Source organism: Myotis lucifugus, unplaced genomic scaffold (genome assembly GCF_000147115.1).
Source record: "Myotis lucifugus unplaced genomic scaffold, Myoluc2.0 scaffold_33, whole genome shotgun sequence".
NCBI lineage: Eukaryota > Metazoa > Chordata > Mammalia > Chiroptera > Vespertilionidae > Myotis > Myotis lucifugus.
Window position 1 is genome coordinate 3,043,372 of NW_005871081.1, and position 24,451 is coordinate 3,067,822.

The window sequence follows — 24,451 nt, forward strand, 5'->3', positions numbered from 1 at the left end:
ACTCTCTATCCCTCTCCCTTCCTCTCTGTAAAAAGTCAATAAAATATATTAAATTAAAAAAAAGAATGGGCCATTCAACTCAGTGGACATTTAGGAGAATTCCTAGAACAACTAGCTCTTCCTGATGATGAAGACTTGCCTGGACTGATTAATCTTATTTTGCCTCTTCTTTTTTAAAGAAAAAAAAACACAATATATTTTTATTGATTTCAGAGAAGAAGTAGAGGGAGAGGGAGATAGGTACATCAATGATGAGAGAAAATCATTCATTGGTTGCCTCCTGCATGCCCCACACTGTGGATCAAGCCAAAACCCAGGCATGTGCCCTGACCCAGAATTGAACCATGACCTCCTGGTTCATAGGTCGACACTCAACCACTGAGCCATGCTGGCCAGGCTATTTTGCCTCTTCTTCATGTTAGATTAGTGCAGTAAGACTGTTATAGGCAGTTGGGTCAACTTTTGGCAATGGGAGGAGGGCGGGTGTTGAGGAAGAACTCAAAATAATTGCTTTGGAAATGGAAAGGCAAGCCTATAAATAGTTGTTCACTATTTCAATCTGTCAATTAAAATATATAGTGAAACCTCACCACTATACTTCATCACCCAAAGGCTGGGGAGTTTGCTGCCAAGAAGACAATGGAACAGTATTTGAAAACACTGAGAAGGGGGTTCATCTCAGCATCTCTCAAATCATCTCTAAAATGAAGAGCTCGCCTGCTAGCAATCACCTTCAAATGTACATACTCACAATGTACGGTTCAAAGTAGGAGCTATGAAATTTAAAGTAACCAGTGACTTGTAGCAAGTATATGTTGCTGGATAACCAACCACCCCAAAACACAGTGGCTAAAAACAACAAGTATTTATTACGGTCTGCAGGTCCTTTTGTCAATTTGGGTGGCCCGGCTAGGGTGGCAGGTCTAGGATGACCTCACCCAAATGCCCTGGAGTTGGCTAGCTAACAAAGTGTCTCTCATCTTCTGCAAGCAAGCCTGGGCTTATGCACATGGCAATGACAGGGATCGGAGAAAACAGATTATAGCAAGGGCTCGGAATTGGCACATTCTCAGGTTTGCTGTATTCTCTGGGCTAGAACAAGTCACATGGGCAGCTCAAATGGAGAGAAATTAGACTTGACCTCTTGATAAGAGAAGTATCAAAGTTATATTGCATAGAACTTGGATCTAGAGAATAAACAATTGGGATTATTTTTGCAATCCACCAACGTCTCTTCTAAGAATGGCTTTTAACTAATCATTTGTTAGTTCATTCACTTTTTCCATGAATATGCACTTACAACTAGTTTTGCAAAGTAATTTGCAGGATGCTAGGAGCCCAGGTACCAGGAAGAGAGAACAGTTTTGTCCTTTGGGGCATGCCTATACATAGATATTTTAAATAGTAATTTCATTGGAAATAAAGAAATAATCTATAGTTCAAAAGGTTAATTTTTTAAAATTTAGTTTTAAAACCATGATTTTTGTATCACTCTTCTGACAGCCTTCAAGGGTGGAAGGTTTTGGGGAAAAACTCAGGTATTAAGTCTGACATTCTGGGGTTTATGCATCAAGTCCATCACTTTGTGGCTGTGTGACTTGGACCACTTACTTGAACTCTCTGAAATCCAGTTTCTTTATCTGAGAAAGGGAGACAATAAGACCTACCACACAGCTAATGTCAATATTAAATGTGATGATCCCCAGCTCAAAGCCTAACTCATGTCTAGGTAATATCCAACAAATGATAAGCACAATAATTACACCTCCACCACTTATCACATCAGCACACATAAAGAAGCCAGGCTTGGAAAATGTACTTCCAATAAGACAGTATGTAAAGATAGGAAAGTTAAAAGCACAGAGCCGACAAAAACTAAAAAATGTCCTTTAGTTGAAAAGCTCATCCTTCTCATTTAGAAAATTATATTGGAAAAAGGTGAACAGTATTTAAATTGTGGTACTGACATTTCCTTCCTGGTGTTGTCTTCAGGGAGAGGCAGGGTCACCAAGAGCCAGAATGGGACATTCTGTTCTCATTTCTGAATGGCACTGCAGCATTATTTATTCTGGCAGAACTGCCACTATGCCCAAATGACAGGCACAGAGGAGCATAATAAATACAGATTTGGTTAACTCTATTGAGCAGGACAGGTTATCAGGGGGTTGAAGAGAGGCCAAATGCATTTCCCCAGTTAGAAATGAAACAAGAAAGCAGGCATGGCTAGCAATGGAACGAATTATTTGCTTTGTATAAAATATACAAGCTTTAGCCTCTGCACTCCTGACCCAAAAAAGAACTAGAAAAGTAGAATTCTAGAAGGTTTTGATTAGCCTTATAAATCACTGAATTTCTTACACTTTTTGTTGAATTTATTTGGCTCTCAAATAATATTTGCAAATCACACAATAGTCATTATCAAAAAGGAAAAACCAACTACAGTTTGATACTAAAAGTGCCATATTCTCATAGATATGACAAATATTATTTTTATCCCATTACCTGAAAACATGTGCTTAAGGGAAAAGCATATATATATTTATTGCTTCAATAAGCTATATTATTCTTGAAGCAATTTGTCACATTATCATGATCAATAATTAAATTTAATCATTATTGTGTCCAGAGTATATGGTAATTTTTATAAAAAGTGTGGTAAATTTTTAACCATTATTTTGTATTTATTATTTGGTCATTTAAAATTACATTTGGGTGTTATAATATATGTAACGCTTTGGTCAATCTCTAATCTTGTTTATCATTCTGAATCCTTCTATTTGAAAAAAAATGAATCTCACAAAATAATGAAAAACAAATATATGATTTTAGAGAAAAGGTTCTTAGCTCTTTAGGAAATCATGCATATGGGTGTTTTGGTAAGGAAATGAAACAGAAGGAGAATTATTTAGAAAGAAGGTTTGTCTCAGTTATTTTGCTAACTTGTATAGTTTGGTTGCCATGGCAATGTTCACCATGATTTAAATAAGTCTACGCAGAAATAGAAGTCACTTACACTGTATTCATAAGAATCAAAGAAATCTCATTATTTAATGGGGGGAAACTCCCGACTTTGGATTAGGAGAGAAAAACATGGTGTGTCAAATTTATCTTTCTAACAAGCTGCTTGTTATTTTATCTCTGAAACAACATAAAAACAAAATATTTAGAGCTAAACAACAAAGGAAGCGCTGCATAGAAAACGTCGGGAATGCATTCAGTAGGTACTTAGGAGATTCTTTATAGACTCAGGGTCAACCAAATCATCAGAAAATCTGAAACAAACACTACACTCAGGAAGTCAAAAGAAAACAGAGGAATAAAATTCAAAGAAAGTCAAAACAGGGATATAATAAAACTGCAAAATTAATAAAAACATAAAAATGAGAAATGACAACAAAACAAAATGAGTTTTTTTTTGTTTTTTTTTTGAAAAAAGAAATCCTTATAGGCAAGTTTCAAGAAAGACTTATCAATGAGAATGGAGCAAAGGCATAAGTAAACAATATCAGGAATGCAAAAGGGGTCAAATGACAGCTAGAAGACAGATTAAAGGATTATAAAATGAAGCTAATTTATTTGATGAATAAACTTAAAATCTTAAAATGGACAATTTTTGAGAAAATATAAATGACAAAAAAGTAATCTGACTGACTTATAAACTTTAAAATAATAAATATTCAAAATCAATCCACACCTACCTCCCAAAAGGTTTTAAGGAGAGTTTCACTGAACATTGAAGGAGCATATCATCTTCATTTAGTGCAAACCATTTTAGAAAAATCTATCCAATTTACTTTTTAATATAAACCTGACAGCAAAGGATTATATAAAAAGAAAAAAACATAGAACCTATTTCACTAATGAAAATAAATGCAAACTTCCTTAATAAAAACTAGAAAATTAAATCTACTACATTATGACCAAATAGGGTTGACACTGTAAATGAAGAATCACTCAACATCAAATAATATACATCAATACAATTTGCCACCTGAGCAAAGAAAAGGGAAGAATCATTATAATAATCTTAGTAGATAAAGGGAAAACACTAGATAAACATTTATATCCATGATTGAAGATACTCAACAAAGATTATCTATTGAAACTCTAAGTAAACAGATTACATAATGGCAAATATTTAGAAGCATTACATCAATTTGGAAACAAGACAAGAATATCCACTCTCACCACAAATTTTCAACATTGTACTGGCAGTGCTGGCCAATGCAATAAAATAAGAAGAACAAATAAGAGACATCAGAGAAAATGAAGAGAAAAAAATAATTATGATCATAAAATAGTAAGATATTACACAGGAAAATTCTTAGAACTAATAAGAAAAGTCAGCAGGGTTTCTGTATATAACATCAACATATGAAACTCAAGATTGAGTATCCTAATAAATAAATTAAAATGTAATAGAAAAATAGCACTCATCATAGCAAGAAAAAGCACAAGCACACAGAAAAATTTTAAATAAAAATGTGTAAAAAATTGATTACAAATAAAAACATTATTTAAAGAATGAAAGAACACAAGAATAAATAGAAATGCAGATATTTGTGGGGAGAAAAATCAACAGCCTAAAATGGCCAACTCTCCCCATATTAATCTGTAAGTGTATTTTTAGTCAAAATCCCAAAAGAATTTTTTATAGGCTCAGTCAAAGTGATAATAAAATTCATATAAATATATATATATATCCAAAACAAATAAAAATAAGAACTTATAAAAATTTACTTATTAAAACAATATATTATTGTTACAGTTTCAGTCAAATAGATTAAAAATCAGGAGGGGGTGTAAAAGCATTTCTAATAAGTGAGGTGGGGATAATTGAATATCTGACTAAAATATAAAATTATCTCAATTCTTCATATAAATACAAATAAATATCTGCTGTACTGAAAATCTAAAGATTTTTAGAAAAAAAATGTAAGATGATCTTGTATCAGAAAAATAATGTCTATGATGAATAATGTCACAGGGCAGTGCATGACCTGCATTGCCATGTTCAGCTTCACTCATAATTAGGAAACTGAAAATTAATGCTCTCCCTGAAATTCTGCCACTTAATAAATACCCCAGAGAAACTTTAAACACGTATCTCAGGAGCCATGTATGATGATACAACACTGTTCATAATTGAGAAAAAAATACAAGAGGCTTCAGTGCCCATCACAAGGGAAACATGAGAATATTCTGGTTTTTCATCCAGAGGAATTAGTGCAGCAGTTAGAAAGAATGAATTAGCTCTGTCGGTATCAATATAATTAAATATCCAAAAACATGTGAAGTTATAAAAGGAAGTACAGCAAAAATCTACTGTGTGATAGCATATTTTAAAAATTCTTAATGATTCACAATGTTATATAGCTGTTATGGAAAATCAATATCTAGACAAAAACAAACAAAAAAAGGCAACTAAATTGTGGAAAGTTTACCCAGAATTGATGATATTGCTGTCTCTAGGGTGAAAAGGAGAGGGATGAACCTATGCCAAAAACATAAAGAAATTCAGCTTTTAGCTACAAGTCTATTTCTTTTATGTTAATAAAAATCTGAAGCAAAAGTAGCAAATGTTAATAGTGCAAATTCTAGGTAGTGGTAAGTGGCTTGCCTATACCCCTTTGTACTGTTTTTTATATTAAATCCATCCCCCAAATGTAAGAGTTAATGAAAAAAATGTGTTAAATGGAAAAAAAAATAGACAAGTCTGCTTTCATTTCCTCACAACAGCACAGCAGGTGATTTAGTATTTTTATAAGGTATTTGGGCAATATTAATATAAATGTATTTATTAAAATTAAGTACTTTACATATCATTAATAAGGTAATATACAAAATATATTTTACCAACTCTTAATCATTTATGAGCTGATTGGCTAGATTTTTACATTGTGATCTTTCTTGGAGAAATATTTACTTATTTATAATTTCTATCAAAGAGCTTAAATCTTTTTTTAAAATATATTTTGTTGATTTTTTACAGAGAGGAAGGGAGAGGGATAGAGAGCTAGAAACATCGATGAGAGAGAAACATCGATCAGCTGCCTCCTGCACACTCCACACTGGTATGTGCCCGAAACCAAGGTACATGCCCTTGACCGGAATCGAACCCGGGACCCTTGAGTCCTCAGGCCAGCGCTCTATCCACTGAGCCAAACCAGCTAGGGTGAGCTTAAATCTTTATAATCATTTCATTAAAGTGCTGAGGGAGAAAGTTAAAACTAATAAATAGATTAAATATTTAATTTTTAATCTGATTTACAAATTCAATCTCTGCTTCAGAAGCAAGCTTCACATTGTTTCCAGTTTTGTGTCTGTTAAATGAGGACAGATGATCTCTGATGTTTCTTGAACTTTAACAGCAATTTATAAAATATATATATTGAGAGAGAGAGAGAGAAAGAGAGAGAGAGAGATTTTACTTAGGATCCCCAAGTGATGTTAAAGATATCATATGGTCAGATGTTTTCTTGGGAAAATTAATCTCTAATTTTATTACCAAAATAACAGTGAAAAAACATTTAATCTCTAGATGTTTTATTCTTACTCCATTCTCCTCTAGTTTATCATTTAGATTAAGTTTCTTTAACTTATTTCAGCTTGAAAAACCTGAGGGGCATTGCAAACTCTTTCACACTGTGATTCCTTGAGTGTTATGGGAAAGATGCATGTGGTTGGGCAATAATATTTAAATTAATTTTAATATTCCTCTGCTTTATAATGGTCACTGAGCCCTGCCCCACCCCATACTCTTTAGAATTGCTCCAGATCATCTAGTCAAATAATGTGGATAGTTTCAAAGAGCAGAAACTCTTAAATCTAGAATTAGGTGATAATTATACAGTACAAGTTCCATTCTATAGTGAGTGGGGGGAGGGGGATGCAAACATTCTGAAAAATCATGTTGCTATTAAAAATAAAAGTCTTTCCTAAACATCTGACTCAAGAAGGAGAGGACCATGGCCCACTTTAAGCTTTTCTGTTGGAGGAAATGATGACAAACACGTATGAAAAGGAAAAGTGAGCTGTCTGTAAGGAAGCATGGCAGGGAGTAATTAAATTCTCTGAGATGATCCAATCCCAGTAATGGACAATTCTCCTCACCTGGGATGCTCCCAGAGACTACCCTACTTGGAGGAGATTAATCTTCAAACTTCTAACTCAAAGCATTAACCTGCCCAAACTGACCTTAATTCTTTGCAAAAGATAAAACAAATTACACTTTTATAGGGACCATTTATAACTATTGATGGCTACATTCAAGTACTTTTATATATATATATGTTAAATAATTTAAGAAGAAAATAATTACATGCACAGTCACATTCACACCCCTACATACACATATGCACAGACTCCTATTTTGAATTTTAGGCTTAAGACATCTTATAAAACATCAGGATATGGTGCAGAAGTAATGACAAATCCCCCTGCACAGAAAAAACAAACCCATAAATGGAATGTGAAAATTGTCATAAGATTAGGTAAAGTATTTATAGGTGATCTGTGGGAATAGTGTAGTAGAGATATTTTTAATGGCTTGTCTGCATACACCAAAAGATGCTCCCTCCTTAGCGCCAACTTCAGGCCCCTAAACTAAGTCACTCTTGCTAATGGACAGGATCCTTGAGGAATATTTAGCTATAGCTGAAAAATCTAATCTACTAAAAATAATCTTACAAAATAGATTCACATGCCTACTGTCAGAGTAGTGTTTTAAAAATTATGTTACTCATCTTGTAAGAGATATCTTAGTAGATCTTTTATTTTAATTTTTATTGTTGACACTATTGCAGATGTCCCCCATCAGTGTATTTTTTTAATATAAATTTTATCTAAAATTTAAAAAGATATCTGGAGACTATGAACCATGTTGGAGTTATTAATTCAGGATTTATTAAATTTTTAAATCAAGAACTTGAAAAATTGTTATAGCTCATATACACAGATTTTTTTTTAATTGAAAAGGGAACCTATTAATCCTGAGAAATTACATAAAAAAGTGTGTGTGTGTGTGTGTGTGTGTGTGTGTGTGTGTGTTTATGCCATTCACTGGATTCTCAAATTGGACTTTGAACTAAAAAAGGTTGAGATACACTATAACGTTTTGGAAGTACATTAAATGCTACCTCATTGCATCAATGGACACAGAAATATAGAAATCTTAGAAAATTTGGCTATTACTTCAATATAAATAAAAATATTCTCTTCTCTTTAAAAATCCTTGGAAAGTCAACAAACATGTGCATACACACCACTAAATATCCAAAACTAATTGTATATATACTGAACTCAGTAGAACGAAACTATGAACAATTCCCACATGGAAACTTAAGCCACATACAGACTTAACCCAGTTAATTCACTTTCCTTTCATTTCAGAGCATCAGGGTGAAGATCAGCCCTCTCCGCCATTCAGTGAGACTTCAGACCAATACAGATTATGCAAAATGCTGACACGGGGTTGCTTTCTTAAACCAGCCTGCAGCATTCTTCAAGGCTATAATGATTTTTCCCTACATGAAATATTTGTTCCCTCTAATTAAGAAAGAACAGCAAGTCTCACCTACTGAAAAAGTACAAGTTTTCTGAAGATGAATATTACATGGCTTGCTACGATCTGATTTGTGCAGATTTAATGTTGTCAGAGTGGAGTGGAATGTGCTCACCTAGTACACAGGACCTTAAGTTTACTTTCTACTGAACCTGTTCTTTTTTCTCATTTCAGAGTGTGAGTCATTAGTTGTGAGACTCTGGGGAGCTGAATCCCACTGTTACCATTGCCATCCTTTGCAATGCCCTCAGTCAGACGGTTGGGGAACACATAAATCATGTTTTAAATGTGCTGATGGAAATCTTTCTGGACACCTAGGATATTCGTTATTCACTAATGAAATGATCTTCCTTAGAATCAAAATATGTGAATTTAGAAACAGGATAAGTTGCAAAAATATTCTGCTGATAATTTCAGGATGTAAATCATTAAATTGATATGCAAATTTTAAAAAAACTTCTAAAGAATGTAATTTCAACCTCTCCCTAAAAAAGCCTATCTTTCTCATTGTTATATGTTTAATACTTCCTTGTGTTATTTAAGTCTACATTATATTGGATTGGAGAGGAAAGGTTTAATAGTTTGAGAAATTCCACAAGTGATATTTTTTTAATAGCCTTCTTTTCACTCTCCATAATCAATCTCAATCTAAGGATCAAAGGATCCTGAGAGGATGGCCCCTGGCTCCCAGGGAAAGAAATTATTACTTTCATATTTAAATCCTGAAAACCTCATTCCAATTTAACCTCCTCCCACCTGTTCCCAAATATCCAGAGGGTCCCCATCTCTACAGATCACGAGGTCCCTGTTCATCTATTATGTCCTCCACCTTGTAGCCACTTCCTTACTCCAGGCACCACTTACTCATCTGTCCACGGTTAGTAACTGGTCTCTCTTCATGTGACTTTTACCTAAAAAAAAACCCCTACCGATCAGGCAATAGCATGATTCCTAATGCATGTGGACCAGATCTTACAATAAACAAAGACCACAAACTGTGCTCTGGACCCGAGTCAGGCTTTCTGCCAACATGTCATAGGTGTGCCATAAGAGAAAGAGGGAGGGTGGAAACTGATTCATGCAAGTCCATTATCATTGCTGACTACAAAGCAAAACTGAGCAAACATAGAAATCACTCCTGACGTCCTAGTCGTGTATGTAAACAGCATTGTTCTTGTTTCTAGAGAACAACATATTTCCTCTAGTTGCTAGTCTTCAAAACAAACAAGATCACTGAATCAAAAGTAAATGGAAGAGACTAGACTCAACATGTCGTCCATCTGCATTTTTTCACAACCCTCCTTTCTCCACAGATAAACCAGGAAGCCTTCTTCCAGCCATAACCACCATGCTTTCACTGTAGCAACCATTCCGCTGTGTCAGGCCCTGTGCTGAAAACTGTGTGCGTCATTGCATTATCCTCAGCTAACCCTGGAACCAAGTTCTTGCAACCAGGTGTCAAATGAACGGGCTTGGATACATGAGAACTCACGATGAACATTAGTTGCAGTGAAATAGAGGTTTTGGTATGTGAGGGTATTTAGAGAACTCTCCTCCCAAAGTCTCTATAGCTCATCAAAGCTGAATGTAATTAATCATAAAAATTGTAAATGTTTATGTTTAGCTCAAGTAAAATATTATAAGGATGTAATATACTATAAGCACATTAAGAAACTGACGGCTCAGTGACAAAAAATTGATATGTATGCTTAAAACTCAATTTATTTACTGTATTATACTTGCATGTCAAATTATGTTTCCAAAAATGTGGATATCAGGACATGTAGACATAAACAAATGAATGGATGAATACATACAGAAATAAATAAATAAGTAACCATCAACCCCCCTCCACTGGATTATCTCTTAAACTTCATCTATGACTTTCAATCTATTTATTCTTACGGTGTTTCTAATGGTAAAAATGAAAATGTTCCGCAGGTTATATTTCTCACGTGTTCCCATAAATATAAACCATTGTATTCAGAACTCATGACAAGAATAAGCTAATTAAACTGTAGTTTTCAGTGTCTGAAGACATTTACAGAATTCTCCAACTTTCTAGAAGCCCTCTGCCTGCCCAAGACTCTAGTGAAGTTTGTACCAAAACTCTGATGAAGATGTCAATTCAGGAAAAATAAAATTTAATTTAACTTTGATAATTCAATATCAGGGATGTGTGTTATATTATGAAATTGGTCCAATTTTAGAACTCACAAAAACTATTTACCACTTTTTTAAAAAAAATGTAAGGTATTCATTACACTTTAATAAGACTCTCCAACCACTTATCTCATTTCAGAATCACAGGGATGATATCCTTTATAAAACCTAAATGCTGTTTAGTGCACATCTTTGGTTTAGCCATTATAAAAAGCGAGCCTTTGAACTATCCACAACTCCTCAAGGCACTGTCTCATTCCCAATTCCCTGCCAATCCAGAGAAATCCTGCCCAAGATGCACACCTGGGAAGGTGCGGGGAAGCAACCCCTCCGTGGTGTGCACTTATGCCTGGTGGACTGCCCTGAGGAATGGGTGACAGTGGGAGTAGGTCGGGTAGGAATGAATGCACTTCTCATTTCTTGAGGACTTTAGGAGGAGCGGTCCAGCACTAGGAATCTATGAAGAAGCCGAGAGAAGGGGTTAGGGATAACTATCTTTCTCACCAGAAAGCCTGAAATATCTGGAAGCTAAGACACCCCTCACGCCCTTGTTCCTGCCCCCCATTTCCTGGGAGAGCCTAAGGCACAGCCTGGAAGCTGAGGTGCAGAAGCCTTCCTCACTCTCTTCCTGGAGGCAGTCAGCTGCCACCACAGGCCTTCACCAGGGAGAGAGAGAGAACTCTCACCTTTGGACGCTATTAATTTCTGTTCAAATACTGGATATTTGGGGACTTAAAGGATTCGTGAGACTGTGATTTATTTAAAAATGAGCAGAAAAGTATTGGGACCTATCCATGTTTTCTCCCAGGGTCGGAAAAATATTATCCTCATTGAGATTATTTTGAAAGAAGGTAAGGCAAAAGAAGAACGTGTTTTCATTACAGTGAAAATCACACTTGTTTAATAAGTGGTTATATCAAAATAAGTAATAATGCAACTACATGTTTAAAAAATTTCAAGCAATTCTGTTTATAATGTTGACACAATAAAACACTCTTCTTGTGGCCAACACAATACTGTCCATGTTTCCCTATTTTTACAAAAAGTTTATGATTTTATTAAGAATAACAAATGCTTAAGAGCAAGACTTTCCATTTTAAATGTTATATTAAAAACAAGCAACCAAAATTACCAAATGAAAAAGAACTTTTATCATAATAGGCAAAATAAACCATGTTAGAATAGAAGTATTAAGGACATTTATTCAGAATCTTATCTATGCCACAAAGTTCAGTTTTTAAATATATTTTTTATTGATTTCAGAGAGGCAGGGAGACAGAGAAAGAGATAGAAATATCAATGGTGATAGAGAATCATTGATCGGCTGCCTTTTGCATGCCCCACACTGGAGATGGAGCTCGCAACCCAACTTGGGCATGTTCCCTGACCGTGAATTAAACCATGACCTCCTGGTTCATAGGTCGACCCTCAACTACTGAGCAACACCAGCGGGGCACTTCATATTTAAAGTGCTACTATTCTAAGACACTGAGGTTAGACCCTGAAAGGAACCCACTTAGAAAGATGCTTTGACAGAAATAAAGGAGCTGACAATCCTGCCGTTTTACATTATATCTGCTTGTGTCGTCAGGTCAGACCAGAGATGAGGTCACCTGAGAAGCAGGGGAATCTTAAAGCCGCAGGATACTATTTCCTGATCAATAAGCTAACCTAATGAGGAAAAGAGACCCTGGCTGTCAAAGTCAAGATTCCTGAGAATGAGGGGACCGCAGCATTGGTCTGACTGCAATGCAGGAAGCATGGGAGGGAAGGCGTCTCCCTGGGGAGAAGGGCCACGTCCCTGGGCAGGGATGAGACAACACATACATCCTTTTATTTATGGAGGAAAATCTGGCCACTGAAGAATGGGAGAGAAGGCCAGTGCCTCCGGTGTCCTTAGTGGTCCACATATGAGAATGTAGGAATCTATGTGGATCCCCATGTGGTTTGAACATGTGACTGTTTATACCTACACTGTGTGTCACTGTGTGTCACTGACCATTCACAGGAGTGGAGGCCAAATAACTCTAGAAAAGTCAGATCAAAGTGAACCACTCATTCGTTTTCTCTAGAAATTATTTGATATTTAAAATCACCTTTAATTATTAAGTAGTTTTAAACAAATAGAAGGTATTTTATTGTTGTTGTTAGCATTATTCCCTTTTATCTGCTTAGATAATAAGTTTCAAGTAAGTCAAATCAAGTGTCAGTGTGCTTCTGTTTTGAAATGCCCTGACCACTAGGTGTGGACCTTGAATAAAAGCTGCCAGCCAGCCCTAGCTGGTTTGGCTCAGTGGATAGAGTGTCAGACTGCGGACTGAAGGGTCCCAGGTTCGATTCCCTTCAAGGGCACAGGCCTGGGTTGCAGGCTTGATCCCCAGTTGGGGGCGTACAGGAGGCAGCCAATCAATGATTCTCTCTCATCATTGATGTTTCTATCTCTCTCTTCCTCTCCCTTCCTCTCTGAAATCAATAAAACTATATTTTAAAAATAAATAAATAAAATAAAAGCTGCCAGCCGGTTGGTCTCCAGCTGCAGCCTTTGGTGCAGGCAGCCTGCACTGAACTCAGGACCCAGGCAGCAACGGGCTGGTGTATGTCCTCACATTGATCTCGCTGACTCAACTTTGGCCAGGCAAACATGGCAAACACTTCTGCTCGTCCTAATTAACTAGTTGTCAGCATCCGCATTATACCCCATGATTTTCATTTAGAAGCAACCCCATTTGAAATCTAGTTAGAGAAAGTAGAGTCTTTTAACATATATAATATTGTTAATATAGTACCTATTTTGCTGTAATCCAGGAAATGAATCCAGCATTCCAAGATCATGCATTTCATCTGCTGTAATTCCATTTGTTTTCCCTTTATTACTTTATTCCCTTTATATTTTATTTCTATTTATTTTTGCTTGAAAAATTTACAAAAAAAGACAGAATGAAAAAAATACTTCCCTTCAACATCAAGGGAGCTTGCCAACTTTAACCATAGGGATATATATTTATTTATGTTATATAATCTTTTTTGACATTATAAAATTTCCACAAAATTGGAGATTCATAAACTATAAAAACCTATTCCAAGTTTATCCACATTTTGAGACCTTTCTATGACTTTGGAAATGGGTCTGTAAATCTGCAAAAATTTAAACTTTCCTTGAATTTCAATGAATTAGAAATACTGCAAACATAACCTTCCTTTGCATTTTTTCAAGATTTAAATTTGGGTGACCAATGGGAGAAATGGGGAAGAAAGAATGGGAGTTATGACTCAAATGAGAATACTGTATCTTAGAAGTTAAACTTACACTACATTAATTCATTTATAATTTTCTACTAATTCCTGTCCTTGCTCATTTGCTTAGTAAATAATTTTAAACGATAAAACTAATATCATAAATTTACATATTGATACAATGATAATATTCTCACTCAAAGGGAAAGAATGTGTTTTCCAAGGTTTATGTTTATATATTTTTTCTCTGTGTATGTACAGTCAAAAATCTAGACTACACGTGTTTCCAATTATATAAATTTAAGCCTCTCTAAGATTTAAATGTCAAGTGGAAATTTTCTAAAAGTTTCTATGTGCAGCTGGATTTATATATTATTTTTTCAAGGTCAACTTCAGCAGAGCTGCCAATAATGTTATGCAAGATTCATTTGGTACACTTAGCATATTAATATCATTCTGTAAGTAATCTTGATACTTAAAGGAAAATCAAAATTATCTGGACAATAAGCAATAACAAAATAAAAAATCCTCACTATACCAAATACTAAGGTATGTCTGCTAAAATATAAGTAATACTATATTTTCCCTTAAATCACAGACTGCATATTTAATCTGCTGATCATTACAGTGGGAATGATCGTTATACATTATAATGAGAATTTCAGCATCCCTTTGTCCTTGAAATATTCTGAGATGACTATATTTATTTAGGAACTTTCCCATCAATACATGTTAGTTATAATGTTTTCCAAGAAACCTCTAAAGGCAGCAATTTTCAGGAATTTGGTAAAGGAGTGTATATAGACAACTAAGAAATTTTCAAAAGGTTTTATTCAAAGATAGAGGCCCGATGCACGAAATGCATGCAAGAGGCTCAGCCCTCGCAGCCCCAGCTTCATCTGGAAGGTAGTCTGGATGGTTGTTCTGTCTAATTAGCATATTAGCTCTTTATTATATAGGATAAGAATGTGTAAAGTCTTCTGGATGAAATTTTGCTTTCCATGATCCGCTCAAGGTCATTATTACTGACAAGAATATTAACAAAGTTTTCCATTGACAAGATGCCATGGAGATCTATAATTTTTAGATAATCAAATAGTCCTGAATAGCTTCTACTTAAAGATGATTAAGGCTATGCGTGAAATGATTACCATAGAGACCCTTCATCAAGTAATCCACAAAATACGTGAAGAAAACAGGAAGAACTGCTGATCTGAAATGCAACACCAAACTGGTTCCGAGACAGACATGGGTTCCTCAACAAACTTAACTGCTTTAGATATTCTTGAACTGTCTTCCTCCTAGATTTAAACACCTTTATACTTATTGGCGCTCCAAAGACACTATATGCCTTCAGTCCAGAGAGAATGTATGTGTATCTCTATACATGAGAGATGATTTGATTAATTCATCAATGTGTGTGGGGTGGGGGGAGGGAGGATTAACTCTTTGTAAATAGTCAATAAAATCCTTCAACTTGTTAAAATAAAATGTTTTAAGAATAGTTTAATTTATGGGTCACACTGGATTGTAAAGCATCTTTAAGAGGTGAGACTTTTTAAGTTATCTATGACACCAGCAACCAGCATCCGTCAATCTTACCTGCTAGGCTCATCTTGACTGTGGAGGCAACAGTTCATGCTATTCACCAAGAAGCTAAACAAACGACTGTACAAGGACTTGGCCAGGAGGTCCCGGTAAAATTCCGCCATCTCTATAGTATGCCGCCGTGTGATCATATCCCCTGGGATAGTGGAGAGGAGAAGGAGCCTAAGAACAAGGGTTTCTCTCATTGAAAAGCAAGCAAAACTGTGCATATCCTATTCATCCCTCACCCACCCCCAAGCCCCAGAAGATGTTGAAAAATATACCAAGATTCTAATAAATGCGGTCTCTGTCAATTATTACATAAAATGTTTCCCTTACATGTGTCGTATACATTGCATCTTATTTGTTACAATTGTTGACCACAGCTTTTGACCTTTTGCAGACTGTTAATTTCCGTTCTCTTAGGGAACCAACTCTTTGAAGGGCCCCTCTTAACAAGTTTCCTGCTAACAGCTCACTGGTTTGGATACTGAATCATCCCCAAGGCATTTGGAAACCTGGCCATCTGGAAAATTAGTCATATTTTAAATATTTTTAAAGAAATGATCCAACTAACCAAAATGTGGGTCTGGAATGTGGGAACTAGATTGGGCCTTAAGGAAGAAATTTCTGTGTCATTCTCCAAGAGATGGCAGTTGGAACCTTGAATAATAAGATTTTTAGAAGAGAACAGACTCGAGAAGAAAAAAATAAGTGAGGATGTTTTGGAATTGAGCCTATGACAGCATTTATGCTAGAGAGTGGAGAGGAAATGGGAACGTCACATTCAAACTTTGTAGCCTTGGCCAACCTGGCTAAGCATTGCAACTCAGGCTGAGCAGGGAGATAAATGGCAGGATGAAGACCACGTGAAATGAGGGTTAAACTATTAATCACAGACATGCACACAAGGGAACAGAACTGCTTCAGAGACTGGTTGAAATAAGCAAACAAACAAACAAAACAACAGCAGATAATTGAGAGTCAGGGAGCTATACGTTCAAGGCCATGGGGATGGAACAACACATAATAGCAGTGAAAGCAGTGCGCCATCTATGATATTATAGAATTGGGGTCTCTAGAGTCGGTCAGCCTGATTACAGGCTCTAATTCGACACCCACCTGGCAGGTGTGTAAGGAGATGAGGGCAAGTGTAAGCAGAGGAACCTGCATATATTAAATTATAGATATTAATGGAGGGTTCAATTTTTCGTTAAGAAGTCAGGAGAAAAAAAAACCCAACGTATCTGGATAACTTCAAGAAACTTAGTGTGGATGGATGCAAGAACAGCAGTGGGAACATGACTAAAAACGAAGCATAAAAGTTGGGTACGGCCCAAGTAATAAAGGACCTCTTGTGATGTCCTAAAGTGACAAGCTAAACTCTAAAGATGTTGGGAAATCTTTCAAAGACTGTTCCCATGGATGAAATCATGTTTGCAGAAAGCTTATACCTGAAAGCAGTGTGAAAAGAAGGCAACATGAGATGAGGAAAAGATAAAATATGAAGGAGACTATTCCTGCCAAAATCTGGGGAGAGAATGATAAATTAAGGAAATGGTGATAGAAATGAAGGGAAGGCAGGAAGAATGACAGCTGTTTATGGAGTAGAGCTGGAGTGTGTCTGATCTACTCGGTGGAGAAGGAGGAGGAAGAGGTATCAAAAATGACTTTTGGCCCTGACCGGTTTGGCTCGGTGGATGGAGTGTCGGCCTGCTGACTGAAGGGTCCCGGGTTCGATTCCGGTCAGGGGCATGTACCTTGGTTGCGGGCACATCCCCAGTGGGGAGTGTGCAGGAGGCAGCTGATCGATGTTTCTCTCTCATTGATGTTTCTGGCTCTCTATCCCTCTCCCTTCCTCTCTGTAAAGAATTAATAAAGTATATTTTTTTTAAAAAAAGAATGACTTTTGGACAACTGAGTGGATAACGGGCAGATTCACAGAGTTCAGAAACATGGAAGGGAACTCTAGATGTAAGTCACGTACCTAAATACCTGCAAGTAGGTCCAATAGGAACAGAGGTAAGAAGAAGGGTGCTTTAGAGTAAAAAGATCAGGTGGATGGTGAGTCCTCAGAATTCCAATACAGAGGAAGGTTGGAAAGGCAATGATTTATAGTGAATAACTGAAGAGGATGGGGGAAAGCCACTCCCCTGGCCCCTTGACTAGAGATGCATACAGCATAGAGACATATTCTGGGAATTGGGTAACATTAGATTCTAATTCCAAAAATGCCATTTCTTAATGATTACAAAGTTCTTTAACCTCTTGGAAATCTTAGTTATGGAAATGAAAATGCCCACCTCTTAGAAACCTATCAGAATTCTTAAAAATCCCCACATTTTGGGGGGCTAGTTAAAAAAAATCCCCACATTTATAGCGGTTGCTACAATTCTTGTTGTAAGTGCCCAATAAATGGTAGCTATTTATTAAAAGTGTTGACATGGAGGGAAAAGGATGCTCTTCATTGAAGAGGACAGTATGGCGCCACATACACACAGGGACCCAATGTTTTCATTAAATCAATGCTCTTGGGTTGATGACTTTGTCTAAAATGACTGAGCGGCTAGAAAGGGTGACCAATTAGTCAAAATGGTCTCTCAAAAGCTCTGAGAGTTTAGGATATATAGTGAGATCAAGTGACCAGACAGGTGTGCAATGTTTTTCCCATTTGGCATTCAATTCACAGAAATCGTTTCACTGAGTGGGAAAAGGTAAGTCGGCATTTATTTTTTGTATTTCAAAGAAGACCAGGGTTGCACCAAGGTGAAAGCCAGAGTATTGGGAAAACGTACCTTTAAAATATTGAATATCAGTTGTTAGAGCAGACACCAGTTCATCTGCTGAGACTTGTAACATCCCAGCCACTACAATTAAAGCAGTGTGGAAAACTAAAGTTAGTATTTTTTTTAGAGAGAGAACATTGTACTTGATGGTTATGATTTATAAGCTTTACACAGACCCATTAGAAAATGTGTGTATTAAAGAAAACGAAACAACCAACTTGTCAAATTCAACTAAAGAAACAGCCTGTAAGTAATCAAAGTGTTGATGAGTGTTAATGGGCTCCTGCATTAAGTCACAACTGGTTTTTTCTCTCCTTTCCCTCACAAATAGGTATGGTGGTTTTCTCCCAATTCCTGATTAAAGGCCTTTGATATGAGGTGAAGATATGCTGTTCACTGACAATCTGTGGTTTTAAGGTATTTTAGAGGGGAAAAAAAAACACAAAAAACTGGGAGTGACTAACAGGCAACTTCAAAGGAGAGAGATTTTTGGCAAGATCTTTGCAGGAAAGCAATTATATTAGGTTTAAAATGTTTAGCTAATAACATGCCCCCAAAATATACTGGGTGGCGGGGGTGGAGGGTGGAGAATAGTTAGAATATAAATAAACCCAAGTATGTGCAGAAGAATCAACCTGTTAACGTGGTGGGCAGCAGGAGAACATAAATGTACATCTTGTTATTCATTCCCGTAGCCATTTATAAAAAAGAACAAAGTTACAGGGTTGTTTTTCCCCTCACCATTCTCACTGAATTCTGCTCTAGTGTTTATTCCACCAGGCTTTTCTGTACTGTGTCTCCATCTACTGGCAGGTCTGCAAAACTGCACACGTATTAGGTCTGTTCCACTGACCTTGTTCTAGGAGCTGGAGGTCGGAAACAAATGCAGAGTCCTCCTCAGTCAGAGACGTGAACCGAATGTCTCCAACGTGTAATATTGCTGCTAGAATCACAAGCAGATTCTCCACCTCCTGTGCATTTTATAAATAGAGAAAAGGAACAGGGTTGCTTAAAAGAAAATAGACTTAAAGAGTAAAACCCTTTAAAACCCTAAAAGTAGGTTTAAAAAATGATGTTACTGTGGTCAACTGCTCCTATTCTAGATAAGCAAAGAAATTATTGCATAATGCATTTCAGTATTTTCACTAGGACTTACAGAGAAAAATAAAGATCTAATGATAATGAATACTTCTCCACAAAAATACCTAAATTATGTCTGACTGTCTTAAAGTTAAAAATAATTTTTTTAAAAAATGTTTTTGATATTAGTAGCCTTGTGATTTTTCAGATCTCTAATGTTCGAATCTCTAATTCAAAATTAAAATCTCATAGTTCAATGCACATTTCCTGTAAATCAATGTTTCTGTTCCTTAAACAAAAGAGAGGGAGGAGGTGATGTTCTGACGTGCGTTACGTTGCCACAAAAGTATCAGAATGAAAACTGAATCATTGTGTCGTGGTGGTCTGACTGGCTGGACGTCCCTAGGAAGGTCAGGTTCACACGTCCTCCCAGGGCTGGCCTGGAACTGTGCACGGAGGCTAATCAGACCTCCCGGCCGCTGTGGCTGCTTCGCTAGGGAACGTGGGCCATGGTGTCCACCTTCTAGTTCTCTCTCTCGTGAGATAAACTGTTATTGTGATTAAAGAATTTTTTTACTTCTCCTAGAAAATTAAGGGTGGCATGATGAAAACAACTGCCTAGACAAATAAAATGCTAATTGCTTTTTAAAGGTATTTTAAGGAAAACTCAGAAAAAAATGAATTTGGCAAGAGCTATCTCTGAGCAGAAGGTAGAAGGAAGTAAAAGGATGTTTGCTGAGAGAAAATATCTGAGAATCTGGAACTCTGCATAAAAAAATACCTTAAATTTGGTCTTGGACAGTCATTTTGTGGTAAGAATGAAAAGTCAGTAAAATACTGCAAGCTAGAACATGCTTTTCTGGAATAATATGTACTTGGTGTGGTGGTATCAATAGTAAAATTGGTCAAGTTCCATAAAGGGCAAGTGTCATAACCTTTTAAAGTTTTACTTATTTTCCTAACCTGCAATTTGGAAATAAAAAGCTCCTGCCTGTGGAAGTTTTACTAGGAACTACTCTTATTTTCTTTATAAATATATAGTTGAAACAATATACTCCATGGGACTTCATGCATTTCTCCAGAACCTCTACGTTCATCAGAAGACATCGTTTGATCATCTTTAAAATGAGGGCATTGGCAACAACGATGGCCCAGTCATTTTCAGGTTAGCCCTCTATGATTTCGGCACGACTTAAAAGTGTTTTTTGGTAACTCCCAAATCATAAACGAGTGTTTCAAATTTAATCATTTATGCTTGTTTAAATAACACTTTACCTCTTACACTACCAGACAACCCCCCCTCACCTTTCTTTTAATGAGTTCTTTTTTTATTATTGATTTTAGAGAGAGAGGAAGGGAGAGGAATAGACAGAAACATTGATCAGCTGCCTCCTGCATGCCCCTAATTGGGGACTGAGCCTGCAACATAGGCATGTGCCCTGACCGGGAATCGGACTCATGACCTCTTGGTTCATGGGTTGTTGCTCAACCATTGAACCATACTGGCTGGGCGGCTGGGCTCCCTTGACCTTTTAATAAACCCAGTAACTCCTTAAATGTTCTAGCCCCCCCGCCGCCCCCCCCACCATGAGATAGGCACTTCTGGACACACCCATAGGAAGGCTTTGCTCTGCCTGCAAGGATCTTACAGTTTAATCGTGGAGAGCAGAGGTGTGAAAGCTAGCCTTAACATGAATTAAAGTCCAGTAAGAACTATGACAGGGACACAAATAAATTGCTCTGAGAGTAGGGGGCACCTTGAGCAACAGTGAGCAACACTCACATGCCTCCTTGCTGGCAGGCTAGGCTGGCAGTGATGGAGGGAAGAGGTGGAGGTGCCTTCGTGAACAGAACTCCCAAGACCACAATCACTTACAAGGCCTTGATTCAAGGCCTTCACCCGCCTAGAAATACCTTCCTTCTAATCGCATTGGACATGATGAATCCCTATGAAGTAGACTCCATTGTCATCATCCCAGTCTCCCCAAAGGGTCAAGATGAAGGGATTGTCTTTTGTTAAAATGCCCACATTTCTTTTACCAAGAAGGGTGTTGGATTCTCTATTCGCTATCTTAGGTGGGAGGTATATTTTGCTTATCTTGCCTTTAGAAATCATGGATTTCTAAAGCCCTGTTTCCAAGCACCTGTACTCTGGCAGAATAGTTCCTCACCCACCTCTACAACCCAGTTTCCTATAAGACAGCAGACATTTCAGGCATGGAGAAAGGGGGGAATAACAAAAAATTCAACCGCAGCAAGTGGAAAGACAGGAAAGTGCAAAGGGGTAAGAGTTAGTAAAAGACAAACACATAGATTGGATAATCAGAGAACAAAAAAAAAATGCCATATGATTGCCCTTCCCAGAATTCCAATCACTAATAGGGTAAGGGTGGAGTGAAGCAAAGATCCCAGAGCTAATTCATTTAGGGTGAGTCCCCATCTCTTTCCCCTACCTTTTCGGCACCTTCTCACCCCTTCCTACTCCTTCCTACCCATTCACTGCCCCATTAGCCTTATCCATGTGGGCAAGAGAAAAACACACAAATACCCAAAGCAATTAAGTTAGTGGTTTAAGGAAAAGAAAAATAACTTTTAAAAAACTGTGACTAAATTTGGGTTCCTGGGCTACTGGCATACCCAAGTTACCCATGCAATCTCATATCAATTATTAATGAGGAACTGGCCATAATTCAAGAAACACCATATTCAATAGGGGGAATCAGATAATATGTAAGGGAAAGAGATTTGGGGGAATTCTGAGAAGTCACAAGGCTTAGATCACTTCATATTTCTTATTCACTAGATCTGTGCCATCCAATTCAGTAACCATTGACCCACACAATACCATTTCAATTTAAATTAATTAAAACAATGAACAATTAAAAATCCATTCCCTCACTCTCATTAGCCACATTCCAAGTGTCCAGTACCCACAGGTGACCATGGCTACCATACTGTACAACACAGATCCAGGACATTTATATGATCCTAGAAATTTATACATGTTAAATTATATTTCTCAGTTTCATAATGCTTGCATGTATTTGGTAATTCTTTAAAAATAAAAAAGGACAACAGTGTGTTGACTGCTCAAGGGATGGGGTAGGGGGAGGTGGAAAAGGGTTTAGGAGGCATAAATAGTGATAAATGAAAATTTGACTTGGGGTGGTGAACACTCAATACAGTGTACAGACGATGTGCACCTAACATGTATGATTTTGTTAACCAGCCTCACCACAATAAATTCAATTAAAAGGGGTGAAAAGGCTTTAAATTATTCAGGAAGATAATGTAATACAGTGAGTCTCACCAATAAACAGTTCCTTCAGCTCTGCCGATTTTCTCTTATGTGGGTCAATGTAAAGTTCTTTTCATCTGTGTGGTTCACCGGGTTCATTTGGGAGAAGGGCTCCTTGGCCACCCTCTGGGAGGTAGCAGCCCCTCCTCTTGTCACTCCCTATTGGTCTCCACGGTACCTGTGACCTGACCACCTTGGGTATGTCTATCTCCCCACTAGAATGTAAACTCCAGGGGCAGAGATCAGATTGGGGTTCATTCTCTGCTGACTCACCAGTGTGTGCAACCACATCCGGAATGTGATAGGGACTCGGTAGAAGTTTTTGAAAGATTAACTTTAATAAATTAGTGCAAGGTTGTTTTCTCAGTGAAATATTTATAACTCACCAAGTTACTGAAGCCAACTACATTCAAGGCTTGTTTCAAAACAGCAAACCTCTCCCTGTTCAGGGAATGCTCTGCTGTTGATAGATCGTCTCTCAGGGTCTGGTTCAAATACCTGTGAAGATAAAGAGCACACAGCATTATAGCTTGGCTCCTGGTCAAGCTGCCGTGGTGACAAGTCACTGCGGCCACAGTTGGCCTCCAGAATAATGCAAGTCGCCTGGACATTGCGCACCCATGTGTTTATAAGGCTCGGATACATAATAGCACATGATGTTTCAGGAAGGAAACAAAAACGGCTCTTGTTGTACCAGAACATATTTACACTGTTTTACTCAGTTCTCACCTTAGCTGCACCCTTCCTTCTGAAAAGAGAAGGTCACGGTGTTTTATGTATTTCACACAGAAATTTAGTGGGTCCTATCATAGGCGGTGTCATTAATATGTTTATTAAAGAGTGTTAATTTAAAGTAACTTATTATTTCTTCTTGTCGGTATCTTTTAATTACGAAGTGGTTGGTTATGTCATTGATTTATTCCTTTCATTCAACAAACACATAAGAATCACCTGCCAAATATACAATGCTAGCCAGCTGAGGATATAAAGATAAAGAGCTCACCCCTGGAAGCTCAACAGCCAAAACAAAAATATGTATCCAGGGCAAAGGCAAGAGAAGAGGTAGCTACAACACAATATGGAACTAGAACAATAGAGATGAATGGGAGGGGTTAGTAAGTGGCCCAGGAGGGGACCAAACCTAGAAGAACATGATGAGGAATGGTTGTAGGAGAGAAAGAAGCTTTGGTTTCAAGAACTGACACTTCAATAAGAATCTGCCAAACAAATGTTTAAGGACGTTCATTAAAAATTAGCAACACACACAAAGGAACACAGGATTGAGTGTGTGTGATGTATATGGGAAACTTGGGAAGATCAGCAAAATTGGAGTCTATGGCAGTGGTCAGCAAACTGCGGCTCTTTGGCCCCGAGCAGAGATGGATGAGGTTGGGGACGTAGCCAGAGTTTCGTATGCCTTGCAGAAGAGTTTCAACTATGTCTTGGAGGTAATGGGTAGTGCTAATGGTCGTGAAACAAAGAAATGACACGAGCAGATTGTCGATTCAGATAGAACATTCTGGTATCCCCGTGAAAGATTACCTGGAAAGAGATAAGGCAACTAAGAGTGCTAGGTGATCCAGTGAGAGACCACCAGTGGTGAAGAAAAGAAGATATAGAGAGGCATCCAGGAGGCTGAATTTGCAGGATGAGGGGGCAGATTGGATACAGGGGGGAGAGAAAGGAGATGTGTCAATGGTGCCTTTCAAGTTCCGATCTGGGGAAAAGAGTGGACTGTGG

General features: G+C 37.3%; 1 protein-coding gene across 1 annotated transcript in view; it reads right to left on the reverse strand.

Annotated features, from left to right (window-relative positions):
• The window catches only part of MYO16 (myosin XVI), a 524,958-nt gene that overhangs the window by 217,701 nt on the left and 282,806 nt on the right, over positions 1 to 24,451 (reverse strand). The window contains exons 17-20 of the mRNA XM_023752474.1: positions 23,098 to 23,209; positions 19,187 to 19,304; positions 18,343 to 18,414; positions 15,563 to 15,704 (exon numbers count right to left, since the gene is read on the reverse strand). Coding sequence (XP_023608242.1) covers positions 15,563 to 15,704; positions 18,343 to 18,414; positions 19,187 to 19,304; positions 23,098 to 23,209 — 444 coding nt within the window. The remainder of the gene's footprint in view (positions 1 to 15,562; positions 15,705 to 18,342; positions 18,415 to 19,186; positions 19,305 to 23,097; positions 23,210 to 24,451) is intronic.